Genomic DNA, 18,552 nt, shown 5'->3' with positions numbered 1-18,552 from the left:
TAGGGCAAATTTAAGGATTAGAAACTCCTCTAAACATGACTTAGGCTTCTTTCACACTGCATACCATCACAATGGACAATAAAATCGCATTACAATGTGATGCAATTATATTTGTATGGCACGTTCACATCAGTGGTGCAACAGGTTTCATCCAAATGACACACAAGATGTGTGTTTACCGGACAATGTGCGCCTTTGCAGTGGCAGTGAAGCATACTTTCAATATACTGTATGCTTCACTGTATGCATCATAGCACACTCCTAGTGTATGATGCGACTTTTCAGCACCCTTGCGATTCTATCACAATGCAACGCGCTTAGTGCGAAAGTATACTAAATCTATAAAGCAATCACATAATACCTTCCATGCTCCTCAATACACATCTCGTTAAAGCCTAAATTAAGGCACTTGTTTAAATACATTTAATATAACAATATTTTAAATTCATTAGGTATAAAAAAGTACTAAAAAAAAAGTTTGCATGCTAGAAAAATAAAATACTTTCTGCACCAAGTTATACATTCTCAATTTTCCCTCACCAACCTCCTGATGCCTGTTAATTGCCCTTTTCCCAAACTCCTAGTCAGTCTGAAGCCACACTTGCCTATTAAATACTGCCGGCCATGATTGGCTATCAGCCAGTGAGGAGGCAGGGCTTCAGCTGTCAGAGCAATATACTGTATGCGCTGCATGTCCACCTGACTAAAAGTGGAGTGTTTAAGATTAACTGTGAGTGAGCATGTAGCCATAATCACTGAAGATGAAAATAGGGTTTGTGAACTGATAAAGCAGGTATTTTACATTTTTAGAGGTAGTTCACAATGCTCACTTGTGTTGCAGAATAATTCTGCATGTCAACTCACTGCCCATACGGTTCTGTGGGCCTGTTCACAGTACTGCATTGTAAAGGATTGCGTTATTCTAATGCAGAATTATTCTGCAACAAAAGTGAGCACTGTGAGGCTAGATTCACAGTAAGATGTTGCAGTAAAATGCGACGTTAAGGTCGAAAAGCAAAATTACAACGCAACACATCAAAAAAGTTGCAACGCAACTTAATGCTGTGTTACTGTCACATACAGTAGATACAGTAAAGCATACAAGCAATGAACAGTATGCTTCCCTGTATCTGTAAACATCTGCGTTAAGAGGTAACGCATTGCAGCAGTGCGTCACAATAAACGCAACCTTTACATGACTTTAACGTTGCAAAGGTTAACCTTGCCGTGCGGTAGCCTGCGTCATGCGACTTTATTAACACAGGACAATAACGCCCCACTGTGAATCTAGCCTGAACCTAGCCTTAAGCTGATTTTTTTTCTAAACTATTTTATGCAGAATTCACTTAAAATAATGTTCAATTTAATGTGCATGAAACACTCTTCCTGGATGTGACGTTAAAGCGAATATAACCCTGCATTTCAACTTTGCTCTAAAACATTATTTACAGTATATTATATGCAACCAGCATTTTTTTTTTACTAGACCAGCATTGGAAGGGTTACACAGTGCTTTAAAGTTCCTGGAGATTTCTGCAGACGCATCCGAAGCTGACATAGATACATTTTGTTTACATAAATGTATCTAAGTGTTGAATGTGACTCATCTCTCTGACTGAGAAGGAGTTGGAGGACAGCCAAAGAGTGTGTAACATTTCTCAATAGATACATATAACTAAATAGAATGTAACAATCTGCACTTCTGCATATCTCTCCACGGAACTTTAAACCTCTGGTTTAACCCTTCCAATGCTGGTCTAGTAAAAAAAAAAAATGCTTTTTGCATATAATATGCTGTAAATAATATTTTAGAGCAAAGTTAAAATGCAGGGTTATATTCCGCTTTAAGTACATTGTGCCAAAATATACACCACTAACTCCAGGCCATGTAACCAGCATCTCCAGAACATTTTTTTTTATGTGAATCACAAAATTAATCAATATTGGTAGAAAATAACAGTACTGTTTGATTTATTTTAATGTCATGTTATTTCAAGCATAAAATGTTTTACTAAGTATTGCAATTGAAAGAAGGCTTTTGAAGCACTTTGCTTGTCCCATGTGTGGACAGTCATGCCAATGATCTGACCTGGCACAGGGTAAAATGCACAAGTGGAGTGCTAGCATGTAAAGGGTTCATAGCTGAACATATATATTTTATAGTCTGCTTAACAAGATGGGCAGAGTGAAGATGCGCAGCCTGACACTAACTGTGCTATAATATGTGCTGTTAATTAAAAATACATTTTATAATAAGAACTATATTGAAATTACGAACTGACACCAAGAGAAATGGTTACAAGCTTTTAAAACACGACCTGGTGGCGATATTACAACAGGGTATTTTAGCAAGCTGCCAGCTGACCATAGAATTCAGAGCATGATGTGACAAGAAAAACGCATTCAAATTTAGAATGTGCACTCTTCTTTATAGACCATATAATAAAGGTACACGTCAAATATCTAGTGGTCTTGCCATTAAGAGAAACTAAGAATTTTTTTGTATTTTATAAATGTACTGTAAATGCAACAGCAAAAGTACAACGAAGAAGAGTATTATTTTAATATTTTTCCTCTTCTTAAAAAAAAAAAAAAAAACACATGTAGGGAATTAATGAATGCAAAATATCATATCATGTTTTATATACTCTGAATAAAACTGGTCATGGTACTATGAAATCACTGAGCAAGTTATCGTTGGGGCAAACAGTTTACAGCAAGCAAGATACCAGTTGGATTATGGAAAATTACACCTGGATTTTTGTGGTAGGTCGAAAACCTTCTCACTAAATCACAAAATTATGGCAATCATGTAAATACTTTATGTTTTAAAAGAAAAGACATTGTGCTTTACATTGCAAACCCAAAACATCAGTATTTTGCCAAAATATTATTCAGAAAAATGATTTACTATTTTGCAGGTAGATTCACTATCAACATGTATTGTAAAATGTGGAATTAAAAATATCTATTCAGCATTTTATCTTAGACTGGTGTCCTGAACAATGAAAAATGTGACACTGAACTCGCCGTAAACAAACAGGGGTACATTTCTTAGATAGATAGATAGATAGATAGATAGATAGATAGATAGATAGATTAGATTAGATAGATAGATAGATAGATAGATAGATAGATAGATAGATAGATAGATAGATAGATAGGTTAGATTTGATTGATAGATAATGGATGAATTAAAGGACAATTTTTCAAACTATAATACAATGTATACAATAATACAAGCACCACTGAAAAATTCTTTAAAAATATGTTAAATCAAATGAATGATATTTTTTCTTCTTCTAACTTATAAGTATGACAAAGTAATATGAACTATGTCTTAACAGGGTGAAATTTTTCAATTAAACAAAGATTTAAAAACTATAATCTTTTCATAAATAATAATGTGGAAAGGGTTATATTGTCTCCAGGCATTTTGCACAGGTGAAAAGTGCCCTCCAGGGGTTGGTCACACTTGTCCTAGCATTTTCTGCATGCAATTTCCCAAGTGCATGAACCGGCGTTCGCATTTTTTCAGGTATTTTTTGCAATTTTTCTGTGTTGTATGTGAATTTTCATTGTGTGATTTGTCCCTGCATGTTCAATCTGTTAATTTACATGAAAATACATACAATAAAGAAAAAAACAAAAAAAACATACAATTTTTCATGTAAAACGTGATTAATTCTGCGTTCCCATTCACTTGCTTTGAAGCACCAATCATACATGAAAAAGGCAGACCAGCCAGTCTGAATTTTAACCACAGAAAGATCACACCTATTGCATATGAATGCACAAAAATTGTGTGGCGATGACAATTTTGGAGAACCAAAAATCACGCTCGATTTTGACCCCTGTCTAAAAACACAAGATGTATGAGAGATAAGTTTCAGTATTATTTCTAAGAAACAAATAGTTAATGTGCCCTTATCTGGAAATAACTTCACACCATAGTGTTAAAATATCCTCTGCACTGCAATAGGCATTCATTCATAGCTGCCTTATTAAGAAATCAAAGGCTCATAAGACCTCCAGAGTGAGCCTGACATCCCATATAATGCCCCAGGATCATTCATTCATTTTCACCCTCACTGTCTTTCTCAATCTCTCTTTATCTCCTACTCCTCCTCTGTGCCACAACCCACTCCCCCCCCCCCCCCCCTCCTTCTTCAAAATATCTCTCTGTCTCTTTTTCTCTGTTACAGACACATAACACATAACCCTGACTGGTGACAAGTAGCAGAAACTTGTAGCAGCTACATAACTCCAGCTATCATTTCCAGCTGCTAATAATTTTGTCTCATTAGCAGCAACTGTCTGCCGACCTGTATTGTAGCCATCCATCATTCTCTGCAGCAAAGCTGCTGGTGTGACATGTCCATTAGCAGCAACTGGGTTGTTATATTCAGGTATATAACTGATGCTGGCTATAAAGTTGACCAAGGGATTTCTCAGCATACTGAATGCCTGTCTTCAATAAATTCACTTTCCTTATGTATTACCACAGCAGATGTACGGTGAACAGCAGTGGATGGCCTGAAAGTGTAATGGCTGTAATTCTCATATTGTGTCACTAAACTCGAAAAATCGATTCTTGACCAGGCCACTGTCTGCACGGAGTTGATATGTTCTCCCTGCATTTGTGTAGGTTTACGCCAAGCACTCCATCTGTTTCCCTAGAATATGCTGATCTTAGTTGCTTCCCCCCAAAATTGGCCTTAAGCTCAATACTCACCTGAGGATGGATCGGGATTCCCCAATCAATCTTCCTGGCCACAGGAACACGCAGCGTCACCCAACGGCACATGATGGGTGCAAATGAGAGTTCAAACGATCGCAGCACTTTGCGCGGGAATCGTCAGGGGTCTTAAAGATCTGATCCGCTGTGACGGTCGTTATCACCGGGCGTTGCAACGCGTTGTTCGCCTAATCACGCACTTGTACTCACCTCGTGAGATCACAGATACAATTATTTGTCGCTCAAAAAGTCGTGAGAAGAAACACGTGAAGAATCGGAAGGTGGGTACGCATTATAGGGTAAATTATAATTACACAGCAACAGGCTGCAATTTTCCCACATTGGGCCCATTCACATTTGTGCTTTTCCTGCATGGTACATTGGGTTCCATTATAATAACATGAGCCAAACAGTGAACTCCCAGACAACATGCACATACACTTATGCTGCTAATGAATGGCGACAAGGTATCGTGCACTGTGACATGCATGTTACCGCAACGCGCACATTTTGAACTCCATTGCGATATGCCGCACACGCATAGCAATAGATTCATTGTTATTTTACCCTTAGACAGGAGCACAGCTTTGGTAGGGATTAGATTGTGAGCTTCTCTGACAATTAATGGTATGAATACATACTTGGTAAAGAGCTGCAGAAGATTTCAGCATTGTATGTATGCAAAATCATCATCATCATCATAATAAAAACATTTTACTCTACTCAATCACACAAAGAACTTCCTATATTTTTACTTTTCTCTACAGATCATTTGCTCTTTGAAGTAGAACTTCCCGGACCGGTATATATTTTATTAAAGCAAGCTCATCTATTGTGTCTGAATTGAAAGCTGCTGTGGTATCTGGGAATGGGCACAGCTATCAGTCGCTATGAAATATGCTCTTCTAAAGGTTAGCCAAGAGTGGAAAATTAGAGAATTAGAGGATGTTAAATGCTCAGGCCAACTGGCATCTTTTTGAGGGCTATTTTACACTACATGCAATTCTGATTTCGATGTGAGTCTACATGAGATTCTTATTTTAAATTTTTCATGCGATTAAAAAAAGCCCAGCATGCTGCGAGTTTTTTTTTCTGCGTCTTTCTTTTTGTGTTGCTAACGTCCAGTGAAAATCTCAAATCGGAATTGCAAATCGTAATTGCAATTTGCAGTGTAAAAGAAATCTCACAAAGGTTTTTGTTGCTGTTTTTCCATCTTAAGGTAGCCATTAGCTATACGCTTCTTCGGATGATCGATTCTCTGATTCAACTGTAACATCAAATGTTTGGGCCCACTGACAAGTAAAGCTGCTGTCCAATTCTATCAGATTAATGGAATCGATCCCAAAAAATGATTGATCAATATTACAATAGAGTTTAAAAATCGATCATCTGAAGAATGATATAGTTAATAGCCGCCTCTAGGGAGTTGTGCAGCGCGGATCAGTGTGATGGGTTGTGTCATAAATCTCACAATGCACAGAATAGTATTGTACGAACCCTCTCTGTATAAAGCCTGGATGTTTATCATGAACACAGCCTCACTTTATTGCTTTGAAGCTCCTCAGTCGCTTTGGGCAGTTTAAAATATCGTAAAAGTCTACTGTCTGATATCTAAGCTGATAACTAATAATAATAATAACTAAACGAAGCTGATAACTTATGGTTTTGCAGAGTACTGTAATTTAATCTAATTTGTATTGTAAGTTATACATTATCTAATAAAAAAAATGTTTAAAAGGAAACATATACTGTCTATTGGTGCCACTTCCATGGTAATTATAACAATCTCTCCAGTGTTTAAGCCCGACTTGACAGGTCCATTTTCTCCTCCTGTGTCAGAGTTTGTACTTGTTATGTGTGCAGGTTTGTCATTTGCACATCTATTTATTGTACAGTGCTGTGTACTTGGTTGGTAAAAGATAATAATAATAATAAGTGTCAAACTTTAGGGCTACAAAGGATGTGAATACTGTATCTATAGATATATTTTATTATGCAAAATACACATATTTGCTAATAGATAAAAAACCCCACTGCAAAGTGAAAATCATATAATTGATCACAATTTCCGCAGTATACAGTGGCACTAAATACTAATGGGCCTCATTTATTAAGGCCAGAGATCAACAGACCTATAAAAAAACAGCAAAAATAAGGTATTCCCTTTGAAATGACTTTATGCTTGCAGTTATCACAGACTGGTAGGCCAAGTACTATGCCCACTGTAACTTGATTCTTAAAGAGCACCTGTTACCTACAAAATATTGCCTGGATATGCAATAGTAGCAAGCTTGTCAGTGTCCAAATGAATGATGCAGTGTAGAACCACGTTCATGCTTGGCACGGCCGTGTATAGTTCAGCCTTGGCATGGCCACCATGAAAAAGCAATGTGCATGCAGATTTGCTTCTGCGCTGCTTTCCAGCAGTTAATAAACTTCCTGTAGAAAAATGCCAAAACTTCTGAGTCTCCACTATTGCTTACTATCAACAATAGTAGCTGGAGTTAATTCTACAGTGATCCTACAAAGATCCTGATGGAACAGAGGTACTGTAAGAGGCAGATATTATTTACCTTATTACTTAATATAATAATCTTCTGTATTACACCCTCCTCCCCCCCCCCCCCCCCAACACACACACAACCCAAATGGCACCCCTTACACCCACATGCAGACATTATTATTATTACTATTATCTATCATTTATATAGCGCAACATCTTCTGTAGTACATAGTACAAAGCAAATACTGGGAAGTATGGACATGTGAAGTAATTCTGTACAATCAGAACATCCAGCAACACAAGTACAAATACAAACATTTGTTGATGTGTGGTTTGAGACATCATCAACAAATCGGTTCATGTTTATATGATGACTTACAGCAGTATGTGAAACACATACCGTACAGCCATTACTAAATATAATACTTGTATGTTCATCTTTTACATCAATGTAAGTAGATGAGTGTTCTCTTTGCACACAATAAAACTGCACTACCGACTACCCAAAACATATCTATAACTATTTATTGTTCCATTGATCAATAGATAGATGGATAGATACAGACTCTCATACACTTTTTAAATGTTGTTGCAACTCATCTGTCTGATATTAGAATTTTGGTATGTTGACTCTCAGATAAGAGATGAACAGAGACATAGGGCTTGATTCACAAAAGAGTGCCAACTGTTAGCACGGCCGTTTTCGTGCGAATTTTCGCATTGCGCGCGATCTAGAATTTTCATGCGAACTCGATAATGTTTTCGCATGCAAACCCGAATTTTCACGCAAAAACGATATCGTTTTCACATGAAAATTTTCATTTGCGCGTGAAAACATTATCGTTTTGCGCAAAAATTCGCAAGCGCGCGCAATGCGAACCTTCGCGCGAAAACGGCCGTGCTAACAGTTAGCACTCTTTTGTGAATCAAGCCCATACAATCGTGTAACGTCCACACATATACAATCTACAATACGATATGAATTCACACCACTACATGATACAGGAGACTACTCTGAGTAACAGGTAGCACTTGTGCTACCAAGAACTGTTAGATGTCGCCTTGCTGCAGAAGTGACATCTGTGAAACTAAGCAGATGCTGTGTAAATTGCTCCAGTATGCTAACATATAAATATTCTCATTCTTGTGGATCTGCTTTTTCAGCATGCTTATTTAATACAGATACAATCTAACACAATACTGTGTGCTGGTTTATGGTTTGATGGAAAGTGAGGTATCTTTTGATATGTTATTAAACCTCAAGACTTTTTTTTCTCCCTTCCTCCACTCAGGATAATATATAAGTAAACACAAAACCTGATTCGCTTTTACAAAACACAGTACTATACTTCAAAGAAAGCAATTAAAATGTAGCTTTTACTCTATTAGCTTTGCATAAACATATATAAGAGTACTATTCTGGGAGAGGGGTAAGGTAGCTTAGACTGTTAGGTAGCTTATTATAAGCTTATATATATTGTAGGTTTATCCTTTTACCCAGAGTTGTACTTATTACTAACACATCCCCCCACCATGGAGTATAGTGGGGTGATGTGTTAGTAATAAGTAAAACCTAACTCACACCTCTCACAGAATAGTAATCTTATATCGATGTATGCAGGCTCATTTTAAAGCTAATATAGTAAAGGCTACATTTGTTTTAATTGCTCTCTTTGAAGTATAGTACTGTGCTTTGTAATATGTAAGTAGTTGCTTAAATAAATGTCAAATAAGTACTTTTAGAATGCAGCACTGTGTACATTATATTAAATTATAGTTTACCTTAATTGGATTAGACTCAATAAAACTGATACGTTCTAAAAAGACAAAAATAATCAAACAAACCAAAAAAATCTGGATGTATTAAATTCATAGCTTTAATATTGCCTTATGAGAATGAGTGCACACAGTACAGTTTTCACTGCCTATAATAATGTGTTCATCCTGGTGCACACTGGGGTTCATTTATCTACATACCTAAATACATTGTTCTTTCTTTGTGTCTGTATTGTGATTGCTAAATAGCTCAGCTACCGATGCAACTAATTTCCTAGCACAGATACAATCTGCAAAAAGAACTAACCTTAAAAAAAATCTGTGCATTCACTTAGAAAAAAGCTTTACCCAGACAGGTATCCCAGCCCTAAACGCTCTGCTGAAGCCAAGGCATCTCAGGGCGCGAGGTGCTTCTAGCTCCACAAAGTCCGCACTTGGGACATTCTGAGGAGCTACAGTACACATCTTCTTGGTATATCCGCTTGTTCAGAGACTTGGATTATTAACAGGAAGGACAAGGGGACAAGGTTATTACCGCTACAAGAACAGCCGCTATCACCACTGTGTCCGGCTAATTACAGCTATCACTCACGATGTGGATCCGAATGTAGGAAACTACACATGAGTTATAATTCATAGCTGTCATCGCCCCCCATAATCACATTCAAACGTAAATTCGCATCCATTCTTCCTTTTACTATGTTTTGCTTGGAGGAAGGTAAATAGCCCAGTTAGACAATTTAAGTATGTGGGTGATCTGAAAATCCTTAATTACTGTAAGTAACAATCAAATATATTTATGTGATTAGTCATTGTGTTTGAGGTTACTTATTAATTGTCCTGTTATTCCTTCTTGATTGGATGTCACTGACCCAAAAAACAAAAGTTGCGATCCTCCTGGTGCGCTACTTCCCATCACAAAATCTACCGCAAACAAAACCGACAAATACCGACAGCAAAACTAGTTTAAAAAAATACATGTGCGCTAAATTAATAGCAGGCTATGCAAAATAAATTAATTAATATAATAAAAAGAAAAAATTAGGGACAACCAGTCAATATGCTACCTACAAAAATAATTTATAAGTATGAACGTTTGACATCAACTATTTATACTCCTTATCTTCTACCAGATTTCAGAATATAGATAGATAGATAGATAGATAGATAGATAGATAGATAGATAGATAGATAGATAGATAATATGTCTGACAAGGCTCATCTAGCCTGTTTGTGTGTGTCGGCCAGTGGTCAGCTATTAACTTTTGATACTTTCTCTCCTATGCAGAAGCAGTCTGCTAGGAAAGGGCCATTATTCCCTTCAGTGGGATTGCCCACTTACCACAGATGGACCATGTCCGATTTTTAAGTACTTATGACAGCCAGAGCTGACTATTATAGGAAATGTGCCGAGGTCCGTTTCCACTACAGTCTGTTCTCATGTAGTGTAAAAATGGAGGGGTTTTAATAGATAAATGATCAATTATTCGATTGCTACAATTGAATGGTTGTTTCATCCGGAACACTTTGACTAAAAGCCCCTGCTTCAGAACGAGGATGTCATCCAATCAAGAAGTTTATTGTAAGGATAGATAGATGAAATAAACTCTATATTCTTATCTATCTATCTATCTATCTATCTATCTATCTATCTATCTATCTATCTATCCCCACCTATCTCTGTCTCTCTTTTTATAATTTAGCTATAGCTATTTGCGTATCACCTGCATGATGGAAGATTAGATAGATAGATAGATAGATAGATAGATAGATAGATAGATAGATAGATAGATAGATAGATAGATAGATAGATAATTTTTGTTAATTTCTCTAGTAAAGTCATGTATAAAAAATATCTCCTGTACAGTCTGACGTCGACAATTTGGAGTATTGTGGAATATATGGAATTGTTTATGTTATACTTGATAGCCCTCTGCGTGTGACTTCCCACAGATCGCACAGGAAGCCGAGGTGTTCTGCGGATACGACCACTATATAATGAAAGTGTTTTAGATGATAACAAAATTGCCTTGAGCCTCATAATCGTGTTATATTGTCCAAACACTGTCCAACAAGCAACGCGCCACATCATTAGTAACACACTAGGTCTATGGGTAGCCATCGTACAGAGATGCCCGGCCAGTCCTTGTATAACAACCATAGTGGGTGTTTAGATACAATTACTGGCACACAACTAAATAAAGCTCACAAAGCTCATAAAGCTCACACGCTGCACAGTCCCAGACGCAGAGACTCACAACGAAAGCTGCTAATGCTGTACGAGATTATTTATCAGGACTGCAGACACCTCTTCATATAAACCAGTCTTCAACCTCCTTCATGTGGCTCCTTTGATTACATTCACTCCTTGACCTTTGATCTGAACACATTTTTCAGGTACCCCTAAATGTATATAATATTCGACATATATTCTTCTACTTAGTTCTGTTTGAGTTAAATTATTTTTAGTTTACAAAGACTCCAATGTAATACAAATTACAAAAGATTCCAATGTAATTGACAAGGGGAAGGGGGAGAGAGAGATAGATTGAAAGAGAGAGAGAGATAGAGAGAGAAGAGAGGGGGGAGAGAGAGAGAGAGAGAGAGAGAGAGAGAGAGAGAATATATGTGAGGGAGATAGATAGCATATAGAGGAGAGAGCGTTAGAGGAGAGAGAGAGAATATATGGGAGAGAGAGAGTTAGAGAGAGATAATATATGAGACAGACAGAGAGAGAGAGAGAGGGAGAAAGAGAGAGAGAGAGAGAGATGGGGGGGGGGGGGGGGGGGGGGAAGCGGTGGAGATTAGTGAGATCGGGGAAGACTATTCTTGGACTATATATCTATAAATTAATTATTGAAGAAGATGGTAGCGTTCATATGAAAGTTTTAGTGCCCACAGTCAAGCATATCTAATAAAACGTTCCCGATTCATTATAAGCCTTCCCTTAGCTCAGTTCACTTTGCTTTTTTTTTCTGTATGACGTACATAGACGTACCTTATCCCCTCACCTTTCTGGCATCCAGCGTTATTCTATGGCATCTTCTGCATCCCCCTGGCCCTCCAGCCGCTGCCAAGCTTTCCCTGGTGTCTATACTGTGCCCCTCAGCCGCTGCAGCAAATATAGTATCTAGGAAGGCTTACCATATTGTGAGGGGTCCTGGTAGCCATCCACAGATCTGCTCCCCTGGGGATGTGTCCTGCTGCGGATCTTCACCTCGCAGGAGACAGCGTCAAGAAAAGCCTCAGTAGCATCAAGTTGGTTTAAATGCCATCAACGTCCCCTTTATGTTTCAGTCAGCCTATACAGACCAGCTCCAAACAACAAATAAGAACTTTCTAGTAGGCATTTAAACCATTTGCAACAAAAGATGTGTCTTTTTAATGAAGCAATTTGAATCTAGATTGATTTTTTTTCCTGCACTTAACCCATGCCTCTTGAGGTAATCGTTTCGTTCCCATGTAATCCAAGGCAGGCAAGGAAAAAAAAACACAAACTACCTGCAATTAGACATCGCCGAAAATGCCCAGGATAAGAGGCAGCGAGTGTCAATTTAAGCTGTCAATCAGACCATCCTTCAGGCCACCCAAAGAATTGCAAATTTCATTTCTTTTAATGGTGGTAATTAAAAATCGATTTCCCCCCTTTTTATGAACAAAAAACTGCATTGGCTTGAATATAGCTGCAAGTATACCTTTTCTTCCCCCTTCGTATCAGATACCTCCGCTGAGCAGGTTCATCTCACTCACACCAGAATTGTAACCAACTCTATTCTTTAGCATTTTCCTAAGTACCAAACATGATTTCACATACCTGCACGATTTTCTGATCAAACTACAAGTAGTAAGTTCTTATCAAGGTAAAAGTTGTACGACAGTCGTATATTTAAGTGATACAAACCGACACTGAGGCTGAGGAACTGTGAGAATCTATCTAGAATTATTCAAAAGAGGTTCATGACCAATGGTACAAAAATGAAATAAAAAAAATAAGTTCAAATAATAAAGTTCCTCATATTATTGTTTTTCCTGCTGTAAGGAAAATATGAAATACATATATCAAAGTTCCACCGTGATTATTACATCCTAGCCTCACCTTTCCTGCAGAGTCCCCGTCTGGTTCCTCCAGATTGTTGCCCTCGGAATGAGGGGCAACGTTATCATTTTTCCAATACATGGAGGCAGAGAAGTGCCAGTGTGATTTGAAGCTGCTAAGGTTGGTCCAGAAAAAGAGGAGAGTAAAATCCACACAGTTTTCAGGTTCTTCTAGAAAGGCTCCGGGATCGCCTGAGAAGTAGCCCTGATGCCCTCATGTCCAGGACAGCTGTGTCTGCTGCCCACAAGTCAGAAGGGGAAGCTCAGCCTGCCAGGGGGACGTTAGAACAGTCTTCCTTCCACTTTCCTGTTGGATGGAGCTGACAGGCAGGAAAGGAAGGGAAGGAACATAGACCGAGGCACAGCTTTGCAAAGAAGTCCAAGAACTGCAGCTCAGAGAGGTCCACTTGCAGAGAAGAATCACTCAGATCCAGGAGCGCTCAGTACCAGATGCCAATCCTGGAGACGCTCAGGTGACTCGCCAGCTGCTCGGGCAATATAACTTAGCCCAAAGTATCGGTACTTCAGCCAAAATCACCTTGTACGAGTACTGAGAACTTCCGAACTGCACAGCTTGGTTTCAGTATTCTGGACGGTCGTCACGTGCAACTAATGCCACATAGACCTGGTCATCTTGCAAGTGTGACTTTGGGTAGATGATGCAATGTACAATATTAAGTCAGTTATATTGAGGCGAATCTACACAGAGACACTTGGAATTTTCCGAAAGGAGCAGATGATGTGGGGTTGAGTTAAACTCTCCTCCTCCAGTTTTTTTTCCCTCATGATCAACCACAACCCTAACTGCTAAAGGCTCGGTGCTTATTCCTGTTCCCCAGCAAACTAGCAATTAATTGGAGAATGTATATACTTCAACAGGGATCTATCTATCTATCTATCTATCTATCTATCTATCTATCTATCTAATCTTCTCTCTACACCCATTCATCATTTTACACAATTTGGCCATTAACTGACAAACATTCTTGCCTGTTATGTCTTTGACATTGATGTTATATAATAAGCAACAATTTAAAGATGGCTAGATTTTCATCTTCAGCAATCATTTATTAGTGTTAGTGACTTGGGTAATATCTTAGTCAGGGCAGGATTTACCATAAGGCACTGTAGGTATGTGCCTGCAGGCGCATGATTATAGAAAGGCTTACTCTGCTCCTCGAGTGCCTTCCCTATGCAACTTAAAACTGAGGGTACCTCTGGCTACCTAATACATAAGCCTCATACACACGGGCTACAATTGTTGCCGCAACCACGTGGCACGCGCGTGTTGCGGCGACAGGTCGACCATGTGTATAAGGCGCGCACCTCGAACTGTCGCTAGTCGCTGCTGTCGCCAGGCGATTGGCGCAGCCAATCGCCGGCAACGGCTGTCGCCGCAACATCGACGCAACTGTCGCTAGTCCACTGTGTGTATGCGGACTAGCGATAGCAACTCCATACACAATGTATGGAGCTTACGGCGGGGGACGGCTTTGGAACCTATGTACAGGCATTGCACAATGTTAATAACATGACCCGCAAGCTGGGTTACTAATGATCTTATACTATTTTGGTTCTCAGAATGGGGCACCTCCTACTCATCCTCCCCTGTCCCTTTAAACAAAAAAAGACAGTGTCTATGGCTGGGAGCTGAGTAGTGTGGCTGTATAGCGTTATTAACCTGTCACCCAAAACAATCACTAGGCTGCATTCACACTATGCATTTTGCAGTGCGTCATAACGCAAGTTATAATCACACAGAAACAAGATGCAATGTTCTTACAATAGGTGCATTCACACGTGCAGAAAGCCTCTATGGTTAGTTGGGTTCAGTCGTAATCATGAAAGTTGAGCTACCAAAATACCGAGCATGTTACACCCATGTTACAAAAGAACAGCGGCATGATACCATGTCTAGCAACACATGTGTTACTGGATGCGCTTATTATTTAAATCTGCTGTGATGTTCCGGGCAGCACGGTGGCGTAGTGGTTAGCTCTCTCGCCTTGCAGCGCTGGGTCCCAGATTCGAATCCCAGCCAGGGCACTATCTGCAAAGAGTTTGTATGTTCTCTCCGTGTCTGCGTGAGTTTCCTCCGGGCACTCCGGTTTCCTCCCACATTCCAAAAACATACGGATAAGTTAATTGGCTCCCCCTAAAATTGGCCCTAGACTACAGTACTTACACTACATAATATAGACATATGGCAATGGTAGGGATTAGATTGTGAGCTCCTTTGAGGGACAGTTAGTGACAATATATATATATATATATATATATATATATATATATATATATACATTGTACAGCGCTGCTTAATATGTCGGCGCTATATAAATACTAAATAATAATAATAATGTTCGCATGCAGAGCTGTTTCTGGCCATTTTGGCACCCCAGGCAAGGCACCTTCCTTACCCCAATCTAGTGAATAAAAAAAACATAAACTACATCAGTTAATTTTGTGGATACCAATAAGAAATTGAGTTTACATAGAAATAATGTAGTTTTCTTAAAGGGGAACTGAAGATAGAGGTATATGGAGGCTGTCATGTTTATTTCCTTTTAATCAATACCAGTTGCCTGGCAGCCCTGCTGGTCTATTTTTCTGCAGTAGTATCTGATTAAAACCAGAAACAAGCATGCAGCTAGTCTTGTCAGATCAGACTTATAAGTCTGAACCACTGAAACACCTGATCTGCTGCATGCTTGTTCAGGGGCTATGGCTAATAGTATTAGAGGCAGAGGATCAGCAGGGCTGCCAGGCAACTGGTATTGTCTAAAAGGAAATAAACATGACAGCCTCCATATACCTCTCTCTTCAGTTCCCCTTTAAAGGACACACACATTATTACCAGGCCTGGCTACCTATACTGGAGGCACCTATGCCTAACTACCTATACTGGGGGCACCTATGCCTGACTACCTATACTGGGGGCACCTATGCCTGGCTATCTATACTGGAGACACCTATACCTGGCTACCTATACTGGGTGCACCTATGCATGGCTACCTATACTAGGGGTACCTATGCCTTTATGTGCACCAATAAGAAATTGAGTTTGCATAAAAATAATGTTGTTTTTGAAAGGACACACACATTATTACCAGGCCTGGCTACCTATACTGGGGGCACCTATGCCTGGCTACATATACTGGGGGAACCTGTGCCTAGCTATCTATACTGGAGGCACCTATGCCTGGCTACCTATACTAGGTGCACCTATGCCTGGCTACCTATACTGGGGGCACCTATGCCTGGCTATCTATACTGGGGATACCCATGTTTGGCTACCTATACTGGGGGCACCTATACCTGGCTACCTATACTGGGTGCACCTATGCCTGGCTACCTATACTGGGGGCACCTATGTCTGGCTATCTATACTGGGGATACCCATGTTTGGCTACCTATACTGGGGGCATCTATGCCTGGCTAGCCATACTGGGGACACCTATACCTGGATACCTTATACTGGGGGCACCTATACCTGGTTAGCTATACTGGGGGCACCTATACTTGGCTACTTATACTCTGGGAGCACCTGTACTTGGCTTCCTATACAGGGGGAACCTATACCTGGCTACCTAACTACACTAAGGGTGGAGTTTCTTTTAGTCACACTGTAGCTATAATGTGCGGTGCAAATTGTCATGTGGTATGTGATCATTCCAAATGTGTGTGTGGGGGGGGGGGGGGGGGAGGGGGGGGGGGGCCCAAACTCTCAAATTTGCCTCAGGCAGCAAAAAGTCTAGAACTGGCCCTGGCCTCCTCAGCAGAGCCGGATTAAGGCTAAATGGGGCCCTAAGCAAAGTAACTGATTTGCCCCCCCCCCATCATGTCGTAATAGAATCAGAAGATGCAGCTGCACAGCAATATTCCGCACACACCGGGGCAGCCGAGCTACTGGTTGCTATGGGCAACAGCCCGCTTTACTCTGTGGGTGCACAATGCAGGGAATAGCAGAGGCAAAATGCAGAGTGAGAGATGAATGGCTGGGACATTTGCACTCAGGGGCTGGGGCACCCCTGTGAAGAGGGCACCAGATATCACAGCAGCAGCACTTTCCCCCTGCATCTCCAGCCTGGCAATAGCAGAGAGCTCTGGACACCGCCAAACCGGAAGCCGTTCCCCAGACAGAATTACATAACCACCACTGAACAACCGACTTCCTCCCAAACTAGAAAGCCACCATGCAGCCTCCATCCCAATAAATACGATAGTCCAGCAGAGAAGGCAGCCGCAGCGGGGGAGAATGACAGCACCAGATGACTCACATTCAACTATTGCGATCCAAGCAATAGAGGTCCCGCCACCCGGAGCCCATCTGTCTCCTCTAGAGTGCTGCCGCTCTGTTGCTACTACTATTACTACTTCCTACTCCCTGTCTGATCTGAGAATCAGGAAGTGCTGAGCGAGCGGCTGCACTGTAGAAGAGACAGATAGGTTTCAGATGAGGGGATCTCTATCGCTTGGATCATGGATAGGTGAGTGAGTGTTTGCCATCTGCTGCTATCATTCTTGCTGCAGCTGTGGTTCTCTGTGGGAAGGGAGGGAGGAGTGGGCAGCAGCAGAGCGCACAGTAGCAGGAGGGGGACCTAGGAGGAGGGCCTGGCTCTGAAGACAATCAGCAGCGCACGTCATCATTTGACAAGACAAATAACATTTATATCTCGCTTTTCTCCTGGCGGACTCAAAGCGCCAGAGCTGCAGCCACTAAGACGCGCCCTATAGGCAGTAGCAGTGTTAGAGAGACTTGCCTAAGGTCTCCTACTGAATAGGTGCTGGCTTACTGAACAGGCAGAGCCGAGATTCGAACCCTGGTCTCCTGTGTCAGAGGCAGAGCCCTTAAAGGGACTCTGAACAGTGCCTGTGGGTATGCCTTTAAGCATACCCACAACTAATTAATTACATCCTCACACCTACCAGCATGATGTTTGTAATTATATCCCCCTGGGTTCCTTATATTTCATTGCATTGTGCTGAATCGAGCTGCCGACTTTGGAGAAAAGTCGTCCTGTGTAATACAATGTAACTATGGAAAGATGCATATAATTTTGAAGCTCTCTTTCTCCTCTTTCCAATGATAGATAAACTGCCAACCTACGCCTTTTAGTTTTCGCTATTTTTGCGAAATTGCCATGGCCGCGATTTCGATCGCGAAAATAGCGAAAACTAAAAGACATAGGGCGGCGGTTTATATATCATTGGAAAGAGGAGAATGAGAGCTTTAAAATGATATGCATCTTTCCATAGTTACTGCACTGCTCAGAGTCCCTTTAACCATTATACCATCCAGCCACCGCTGACAGGATGGTGAGGGCTGGTTTATGTGCTGATGGGGCCCCTTTGACTCTGAATGGGGCCCCAAGCGACTGCTTTTGTTGCCTGGTCAGTAATCCGGCCCTGCTCCTCAGATAATCAGCCCATGACCCCCGTC

At 40.4% G+C, this 18,552-nt stretch overlaps 1 protein-coding gene across 1 annotated transcript in view; it reads right to left on the bottom strand.

Moving 5' to 3' along the window:
• The window catches only part of LHX6 (LIM homeobox 6), a 239,868-nt gene extending 226,674 nt beyond the window's left edge, over window positions 1-13,194 (bottom strand). Inside the window, exon 1 of the mRNA XM_068249721.1 lies at window positions 13,114-13,194. Within this exon, the coding sequence (XP_068105822.1) occupies window positions 13,114-13,194 (81 nt within the window). The remainder of the gene's footprint in view (window positions 1-13,113) is intronic.
• Window positions 13,195-18,552: the final 5,358 nt, after the last annotated feature.

The sequence above is a fragment of the Hyperolius riggenbachi genome, chromosome 8 (assembly GCF_040937935.1).
Source record: "Hyperolius riggenbachi isolate aHypRig1 chromosome 8, aHypRig1.pri, whole genome shotgun sequence".
NCBI classification, from domain to species: domain Eukaryota; kingdom Metazoa; phylum Chordata; class Amphibia; order Anura; family Hyperoliidae; genus Hyperolius; species Hyperolius riggenbachi.
This window is presented reverse-complemented; position numbering and strand designations above follow the sequence as displayed.